This window comes from Malus domestica, chromosome 01 (genome assembly GCF_042453785.1).
Source record: "Malus domestica chromosome 01, GDT2T_hap1".
In the NCBI taxonomy this organism is placed as follows: Eukaryota; Viridiplantae; Streptophyta; class Magnoliopsida; order Rosales; family Rosaceae; genus Malus; species Malus domestica.
In genome coordinates, this window is record NC_091661.1 from 12,325,499 (window position 1) to 12,335,528 (window position 10,030).

At 36.1% G+C, this 10,030-nt stretch overlaps 1 protein-coding gene across 3 annotated transcripts; it reads left to right on the forward strand.

Moving 5' to 3' along the window:
• Positions 1-9,449, forward strand: LOC103417558 (uncharacterized). Of its 3 annotated transcripts, XM_070815473.1 has the most exons (15): positions 1-508; positions 969-1,045; positions 1,592-1,750; positions 2,522-2,735; positions 4,201-4,287; positions 4,386-4,525; positions 5,288-5,368; positions 5,903-5,967; positions 6,595-6,767; positions 7,074-7,204; positions 7,301-7,385; positions 7,913-8,126; positions 8,280-8,380; positions 8,526-8,619; positions 8,650-9,449. In XM_070815473.1, the coding sequence occupies exons 1-15, from the start codon at positions 341-343 to the stop codon at positions 9,054-9,056; spliced, it is 2,196 nt and encodes a 731-aa protein (XP_070671574.1). In that variant the 5' UTR covers positions 1-340; the 3' UTR covers positions 9,057-9,449. The 3 variants fall into 3 exon arrangements, with proteins under 3 accessions (XP_070671574.1, XP_028964575.1, XP_070671589.1); XM_029108742.2 differs by having other exon boundaries at positions 8,526-9,449; XM_070815488.1 differs by having other exon boundaries at positions 169-508; positions 1,614-1,750; positions 8,526-9,449.
• Positions 9,450-10,030: the final 581 nt, after the last annotated feature.

Here is a 10,030-nt window from a genome sequence, read left to right on the forward strand (position 1 = left end):
AAACACAAAATTGAACACCGGTTTTTTCAAGTGAAAAACCAAACCCCCGCCAACTTTCTCTCTCTTTCGCGGATCCAGATCGCCATGTGGACTGTGGACCTACTTTTCTAAAAGCCCAAATCCAATAAAACGCATATAATTACACGTTTCTGTCGACTCTCCCTTCTCCGACCTCCGACCTCCGACCACCGACCACTCTCTCCCCGCATGCCACGGAACAACGCTATCAAACGCCGGTGGCTCACCCCTCCTCGCATTTGCAGCGATCGGGTCGTCTGATCCAATTGACCCGTTTCACAAAACTGCGTCGTTTTTTTCTAGAGAAGAAGAAGAAGGAGAGATGTGGGTCTTCTACCTGATCTCTCTGCCCCTGACCTTGGGCATGGTTCTTTTCACGCTCAAGTACTTCGCCGGCCCGGAGGTCCCTCGCTATGTTATGATCACCGTCGGGTACACCTGGTTCTGTTCTCTCTCCATCATCGTCATTGTGCCCGCCGACATCTGGACGGTACTTTTTCCATACTCAATTCTGACGTCGTTTCTTTCAGTTTGTGGCTGTTTGAATTCGATTCCATTATGAGGGTTTTTCATATTTCTGAATTTTGAGGTGTTTCGATCAATTGGGTGCATTTTTTTTGAAACTTTTTCAGCTGGTTGTTTTGTTTATACATTTCTCTGCAGCTCAGTTTAGCTCGCCTAACTTTTTTGGGATTTCTGTTTCTTTTCTGTAATAATGCAGAAGCCTTGTGTTTTCAATTTCGGAGGGCTGATTTTGTTTTCACCTAAAGCATTGTGTTTTTTGGTTTCGAATATTTGAAATGATGTAAAGTTGGTTCATTGACTTACCCAATTGCATATTTGTCATTCAGGACTATCTGTTACTTGATCTACTGGTTCAAGTAATTATTTTGGCTATGCAACGATTGGTGGTTTCACGAATGTTACTGATTGTTTTATTACATTTGTAGACGATAAACCATATTGAGAGTGGAGGAATATCTTTCTTTTGGAGCTGGTCGTATTGGAGTACATTTTTATTAACTTGGTACGTAACATGGAAATTCATCAACTCTTTTAGTTGCCCCTTTTGTATATACTTGAGTAGCCTAAGGTTCAAAATTCCAGTTAGTGTATTATCTGGCTGTTACTATTCTCTATCTCTGCCTTGGTGATTAACATTACTGTCAAGTATCTCATATTGTGAGCCATTGGGCATGCGTATAATCCAAGCAATTGCTAACAATATTTTGGTCGAATAAGCTCCATCAAATGACTTTTCTGTGTTTGTGACCTTTTACTCAAAGTTTATATGTTCTGTTCTCTCTGTCCTGTTTTTTGTTTTCACTTTTCCAGAAGATTAATTTTTGGTACGAAATAGAAATCTTAGGAACATTCTACCCTATTGTTGAGTTTCTTTTAATGAACTGTTAGTTCTGCGCCATTTCTAATTTTAATCTTTGCAATCTTGATTATATGATTATCTGCCCTTTAAATTTGCCTTTGATTGGATAAATAATAGCATTATGTATATATAAATGGGTTTATAGCTAACTTGTAAATTTCCTCATATTTCTAAGTTATCTCTAAGCAGGACTGTGGTGCCCCTTATTCAGGGTTTTGAAGACGCTGGTGACTTCACCGTGACAGAGAGATTGAAGACTAGTGTGCATGTTAACTTGGTTTTCTATCTAATTCTGGGGTTTATTGGTCTTATTGGATTAATTCTTCTCATCAGCATGCACAAAAACTGGTTTGTTCCTTGTCCTCCAAATTTGATTTATATCCATGTCGATAGTAACTTCTTCTTAGGTTTTGCCTATTAGGAGTCTAGAGACATTAAATAAGTTGTTAAATTCTTATTTCAAATGGCCCTGCGTCCCCATTTATGCGATAAATACTAAATTATTGCTCTATCTGTTTCTTTTGTGTTCTGAAATGATTTAAGGAAACATCGATGAACTTTCGATTTTTTAGGTTATTGATTAATAACAATGTGTTGAACGTAGTTTATAATTGACAGTAAGAGCAATTGGATGCGGTAGCAGTTTATTTAAGAACAGTAGAACACACATTAGAGTTTCACATCCAAGACATGTCTATGTAATTTTCTCTTTCCTAATAACCTATGAAATAATCATTTCTGCTACAATAGATGATTGGACTGGATAACATTGAAGTTAAAAAAGAGTAAGTACCTTGTAACTCGAGTGTGGGCACTAAGGTGGTAGGACAATGGTTCGACTCATTTGGCAGGGCTTGCTGTTGTATTTTACTGGCTGGCCCCTTCCAAGTTAAGTTGGGTCATAAAAAAAGTATGTAGTGCAAACTAGATGTAAAAAATTTGCTTAATTATAATTACAGACACAGTAGAGAAGGCTATAAGGAGTAGAAAGAAGATAATGTCGCAGCCAGTATAACAGGGCTCATCTTTTTTTCTTTATGATTTTCCTTGGCTATTTGAGCTGTCCTATACATTCCTCATTTCTTTCCATTTTTTTCCCTTTTTTTGCTTAATTAACAGGGGTGGAGGTGTTCTTGGTTTTGCCATGGGCTGCTCGAATACTTTTGGACTTGTTACAGGTGCATTTCTTCTTGGATTTGGTTTGAGTGAAATCCCAAAGGGCCTTTGGAAAAATTCCGATTGGACTATCCGCCAAAAAGTTCTATCTCATAAAATTGCCAAAATGGCTGTGAAACTTGACGACGCTCATCAAGATCTTTCAAATGCTATTGTGGTAACTCTCAGTTGTTAATGCAAAGACTTTTGTGTTTTCTTTTGCTCTCTGCTCTCCTTTTCCTTGTCAGAAAACTACACCATGCTATATTTATCAATGTTTTCGGGTTATTTAAATTTCTTTTAATGCATAAAAGTTGATTTTTCTGCAAGTTCGTCTGAAATTCTGAGTTGTTATCGTTGTTCATTTACCTTTCTGTAACTTGTAACCATGTACAAGTTACAGGTGGACATTTTCCCAGCCAGCTGCGAAATCTGATTCGACGGCCTTACCAGATTGGCCCGGTTTTCTTTTCTTATTCTGAATGAATTAAGTGAATACCTATTCAACCTGATAGAACCAGTTCTGTGTTGTTTTAAATGATTAACCCTAAATACGAACTCAACCCAATTTGAATAATACAGTAGTGAAATTTGTGTTGTTCGTATTCAGTCGATATTTGAACCAGTCTTGTGTTAAACCAAATGTACCAACACCTGTACTAAACCTGGTTTTCAGATAATATTAATCATGAACTTTATTCATTTACTTCTAATAAATATATTGACTAAATAACAAATCATATTTTGGAATTGCTTCCATAGCTGACTTGGCTGAGTGCATGATTTTTCATTTTTCCTAGCAGAAGACTGTTACACTGTAACTTTGTTCATGCTCGAACTTTCCCTTTTCCGAACTGTACTCTTCCCCTCCTGTGATATCTCTCTCCTTTATCAGTTAGAAAATGAAGACTCACTTTTTTTTCTTTATCAAAGTCATGGATATCTCTCAAGGGCTCACAGTTCTAGCAGCTTAGGCTGACCACGCATTTGATCTCAGACCTACTTTGGTGTTTATATTCTAATTTTGTGTAATGCTGAGAGTCAATCTCAGCTTTTTTTGTGCAAGTTCAATAGAACGTTTCATGTCTGTTCAACTGTCTTAACCTAAGAGCTTTGTATGCTTTTATCTTGTATGCTTCTGTTATTCTCAATGAAATCTTTACCTTTGTAAAGATTCTAGAAGAGAACTTTCAAGGATTACATATGTTCATATACACAAAAAGGGTTGGGGGAGAGGAGGAAGGGAGATGGTCCCCAACATGTGATATCATATTCCCAACATATGTTGTATCTATGACAATGGGGAAATGCATGCAAGGCTGCTAATGCATTTGTGGGAAAAGAAGTTACATTATTTGCATTGTTTCCTTTTTGGCTGTGTGTGTTTGGTTACTCCCTTCAGAAATGTTGTAATTTTTCTGATCTTTGCCTTTGTGATAAATTCATGTCTCATGTTTCCTTAAAAGTTGAAGGTTCTTCAAAGTTTTTACCCCCCTTTGTCTTCTTGGCATGAACTATGCTTTCCAGTTTTCACTGTAGTGTTGTAACTTGTATCTTTGTAGTTTCTCACAGTATGATTGTACTTCTATATATAACTTTGATTTGATATTACTTTTCTCGAAACTTAATGGTTTGCTCATTAGGTTGCCCAAGCAACATCCACTCAGATGTCCAAGCGCGATCCTTTGAGACCCTACATGGATATTATAGACAACATGTTAGCTCAAATGGTATTTATTTACTTATTTACAAAATTGAAAAGAAACGAAATTGATCCTCACTATTTCTGTAATTGTTCTCTTTGTAATATTTTTCCCTCTCTTACCAGTTCAGGGAGGACCCATCCTTCAAACCACAAGGTGGCCGATTAGGTGAAAACGACATGGACTATGATACTGACGAAAAATCAATGGCAACACTTAGGCGTCATCTTCGGGGAGCCCGGGAAGAGTATTATCGGTACAAAAGGTAAACTGCTTTGCTGAATACATGTCTGTATGTTCGTCATCTTCATCTGCATGCTATTCACTTAAGTTTTTTTGCATTTGTTTGTGAGTAAATCGATGTTTATTCAGGATGTAAATGTTCTATATAATCCATAGTGATCAGGAACTATATAAGTTGCAAATTTCTTTTAGATGGCTGTCTTGCTGCTTGTAAAACAATCTTATGATGTGTGCTCCTTTTAGTTGATCTTTGTTGTAGTTTTTCATTTGGAAAAATATTACTTTTAGAAAACATTCTTACGTGTCAATGTTTTTGCATATATTGAATTAGAATTTACCTTTCTGCTTAATAATGGAAAAACTTATTTGTTGGAATTGTATGTTTAATTCAGTCTATGCAGTAATGCATTACCAATCAGGTTGCTGATATGTAAATAAGTTTGTTGTCCTGTAATTTTTCCTTTCTAGTGTTGCTTTGCTGTTAGTGTTGCCATGCTCACCTTTTGAATTATAAATCAAGATATAACTGAAGGTTTGTGTACTGTTTTCTACTGGATGCACGCTGATGGAATCGGCATATATAAATGTTAAGTACTGGTATTTACTATTTATTGTCACAAATAAGTATATGATGTATTTAATAATACTGTGGCATTCAAGTTTTTATTATGGATTTAGGATCCAGAGTCAACTACTATTTTCACCTTCCGACTCAGTATTCTACTGGATTTGTAATTATAATAGTTAGGTTCGTTTTATCTAAAATTTGCCACTAGTTTTGCAGTGAGTATATGACTTATGTTTTGGAGGCCCTTGAACTTGAAGATACTATAAAAAATTATGAACGCCGGAGTTCTACTGGATGGTATGCCTCTGATCCTGCTTTCTCTATTCTTATTCCATCGTTACATGTATGCTACAAACGCGCACCAACATGCACACACACACACACACACACACACACACACACACACACACACACACACATATATATATATATGGGGTAATGTTCTCATCCCAAATATCTTAAATGTTACGTTGCTAAAGTGTCAATAGTTGATCACACATGCAAACAAAAATCCGTTTGATTATTGGTCCAGAGTAACAATCAGACAGCATAAGATGTTAGACTGACTGGAAAGAATATATACATATATATACACACACACACATAAATTGGATCGCTGAAAAAACTTACGGAATGATTACTATCTCAAATATGAGGGATCCCTCAATGGAGGGGGGCGGATCCATGGCACCACTTTTTTTTTACACAGCTTTTAGAATATTAAAAGTGGTGCCACGGATCTGCCCCCATGTATAAAATATAATTATGTTCTTGACTATTAATCAAAAGAAAAAGAATTCTTGACCTTACAAGTACATGCTACCATTTCAGGAAATATGTCTCAAGCTTCAGACCTACTCGAACTGGCACATTAGGATCCCTTGTTGATACAATAGGTAACATTCAGATCAATAAATTCCTTTCTACATTAAATTTGAAGTACTTGGCACGGCCGAGTTATGAATTCCATCTCCCGGTTGTTTTGTTAAGTTGCATGTAGGGTCTTGTATATGCTTTAATGTAAATAGGATACATACATGTGAAGACAGAACTTTATATTGTCTTATCTTGGCTATAGAAATACATTCTTGATAAACCCAGTCTTACTTTATTTTCATGCATCTTTCCACCATAAACCAAGTTGGCAAAATTGTAGTATACGAACTAATGTGGCATGTTGCCTACCCATTGGTCTCATAAAAAAAATAAAAAAAAGAAGGGTCACTCCATGGGACTAGGCAAAATTGTATTATATTGTTCTAATTTTTTTTGTTTTTTTGAACCAAAAAAGATGTAAATTGTAAAACTTGCGGAATGATTACTACAAGGTGTCCCTCAAATAAGGTTATTTGCCTGCTCATTTACCTACACATTTATATACTCCCTTGGAGATGCTCTTAAGCCTCAATATTATATTTTTGGTAATGGAACATAAAATTAATGTATATGAAGCTTTATCTTGTTTGAATATTAAAAAGTCAAGCTCTAAACTGAAATCAAGTTTAATTCTGTCCCTTTTGCAGAATTCTTATGGCGCTGCATACTAAGCAAAGAAGCTGAGAAACTTTTGGCTATCATACTTGGTATCATTTCAGTTGCTATTCTTTTAGCAGAGGCAACTCTTCTTCCTCGAGTTGATCTATCTCTCTTTTCAATTCTCATCAATTCTGTTGGAAAGCAAGAGGTTCTTGTACAGGTGGGTGATATGTATTTTAGTAAGTTGTAGTCTTTTTGTTCTGTCAAATTTTGAAGGTCGATATTTCTCGCCCAGGTTTCATTGCTGGACAAAGTGTTTAAAAGGAAAAATTGAACAAAGCTAGTTGCATGTGTTCATTGGACTAGTATGAATCCACATCTTTGTGACAAGTTGCACATAGAAATGATAAGAAGTGAATTGATCTTCTTATATAACGTGTCTGGTCTTCTTATTTGAAGGAAAGCTGTTTCTTTTTATTACACTACTGCTCACTGATGTAAATTTGTTTAATCAACTATTTCCCAGGTATTTGCCTTTGTTCCTTTGCTGTATATGTGCATCTGCACATACTACTCCTTGTTCAAAATTGGTATGTTGATGTTTTACTCATTAACACCCAGGCAAACAAGCTCAGTCAATTTGCTTATGATATGCTCGTAAGTTTTGATCTTAACTCTAGTTTTACGACTTGAAGGTCTTACTCATCTTTTGTTAAAACAGTACTCACATTCCATTTTCATCATATCTTCCAGGATGGTTGCTCGTTATGCTCCTCCAGTTTCATACAATTTCCTTAATCTCATTCGTCTTGGTGAACATAAGACTATATTTGAGAAGGTATTCTCTCATCCATCTCATCTGTTCCTCTCTTACTTTGCATCCTTTCCATTTATAGTGATAAGAGGTTCTTGCTGCAAAGCCAACTTAAAAGCTTTCAAACTTTTGTCATGATTTTAATTTAAATCTAAATACTCTTGGGCAAATGCAAGTCTAACAAAAATAAAAATAAAAATCTTCGGTAGCATGTGGATTTGGTTTTTTTTTCTTTTTTTTCAAGTGATGTCCTCTTTTCTAAACATAATAACATTCATGAGTAACACCATTTTTCCCTGGTTGGGTCTTATGTTTTCAAAACTCTTGATTGATGTCATATTTTTCTCACATTTGTAAATTGTTGACCAAAAAAATTGGATTTTTCATCAATTGTAAATTCGCTTTTAAACGTTGCCATAATTTTCCCATGTAGTTTTGGGTTCAGCATTAGTTATATTAGATTTTGGCTTGTTTGTATAACTGTTGAACTTCCCTTCCTGTAGTAGATAACTGACTACTTTTCCGTTGTATTTGGGGATATTTTATGGCAGCGAATGGGAAACATTGATCAAGCAGTCCCTTTCTTTGGGAGTGAGTTTAACAGAATATATCCACTTATCATGGTTGTGTACACCCTGTTGGTTGCATGCAATTTTTTTGACCGCATGATTGATTTTTTTGGGAGCTGGAAGCGATTTAGGTTTCAAACCGAGGTTGATGATATGGATGGTTTTGATCCATCTGGATTAATTATCTTACAAAAGGGTAAGCTTATGCCATGATCTGCTCTTCTTGCAAGGCATAAACTACTATTCACTTGGGCGGGCCATCTGTGAATTTATCATCTTTTTTCTCTTTTTGGTTAAAAATTTCCATATCTGTTGTGAATGACTAATTAACTTGTTCTCGTTTCCTCAGAACGATCTTGGATTGAACAAGGTCTGAAAGTTGGTGAACATGTTATACCCCTAGCTAGGAATTTCAACAGCACGGATGTTGAGACGGGCAGCAACAACATGGTACATTAATAGTTAGCATGCAAGATGTTTGGATTTACTGAGTAAATTATTTGGCATACTGTAGCTATCCTAATACGTGATTTCTTTTCTGGTTCATATTATCCTTTTTCTTCCTCATGCTTTAGTTCGTTTCCCAACTTTTCAGGATAGGACTCATGTTGAACTGAAAGCAACAACCAGTCTAGGCACTGAGGGTGCAAATGGAACTTCCTCAAAATCCTTGAGAGACGAATCTCGTATTAGATATGGCTCAAGCAAAGAAGCCATACTTAGATATGGCTCAAGCAAAGAAGCCATCAGCAACAAGTATGCTGCCATTAGAGATCAGAGCAGGCAATCATCTTCGAATACAAATCAGAATATTTCTGCTGTCAAGGTCTCCTTGCTTGATGAAGGGAACTCTAACCCTGATAGCACGGCAGGAGGGTTACATACTGGTTTGTCCTCAAAGTGGGAATCAATGAAAAACGGTTTCCAAAATTTCAAGGCAAACATAGCGGCCAAAAAATTTATTCCCTTGCACCAAGTTCAAGATACTGTAGAGCTATCTCGTGCTTCATCTAATGAGTCCCTCGATGAGATATTCCAGAGATTGAAACGGCGGTCGGTAGACCATGTGAGTTATGTTGACGAGGGTGAAGATGGCATGGAGGGGAAGTCTGGTCCCAGCAGATAATATTTGTAATCTGTTCTAGGTAATGAACTTTACCCTTTTGGAGTTGGGAATTATAAGCCCCATAGAATATATAGAGTTCCCGTGGCGAAGGCTGATATCGTTTGCTTGCGCTGCGATTGTCTGCGAAGATTAGTCCGGCCTGGGAGGATATTTTGCGATGCTGAAACTACATACATTTAGCAGCTGCTAGTCGGAAGGCTCGAACAATTTGACAGGTAAAATAGGAATACTTCAGTGCTCTGTAAAAAATAAAAGAAAGAAATGCCAGTGTTGGGGAATGTTTGTATTTCAATTATACGTGTAATTGTAAAAACATGTCACCATTTGTTTCTCCACTGCCAACACCTTGGAGCCGATTAATATTCACCAGAAATGCAAAATATTCACCAGAAATGCACTTTCTTTTGATATGCAGTGCAATATTTCGAACACTAGTTACAATTTTCTATTTTCCGTATGACAGTATTTACATTTTCATTACAATAGGAGCGTATGCATCAAATTTATTCACCAAATAATATATCTCCTCCGACGCCTTTATTTTCTTTATAGCATTTATTGAAAAGCACGTAAAGATGCCAAAATGTAAAAATTTGGGTGAATAGATTGTCATGTAATTGGGTGAGTAAATGAGTAACCGTGGGCTTAGTGAAATGAAATTTTCTGCACCCAAAATGAGTGTGGTATCTCTGTGGCCTTAATTAATGACTAATACGTATGTATAAACTTATTTTTTCTTATTTTATTGTCATAAATTTAATGTGTCAAACAACAATTGAGGTCACAGAGATGCCACACTCATTTTGAATGTAGAAAATTTGATCTCAAGATTAGGATGTATTTAATCCATATTTTACGAGATAAAATATTATTAAATGTCACATTAATACGTCACTTACTATGTTACATATGATATATTTAATCGAATGAGGATCCTCTCCGGATCCTCTTTGTGAGGATCCTGGGGATCCTTA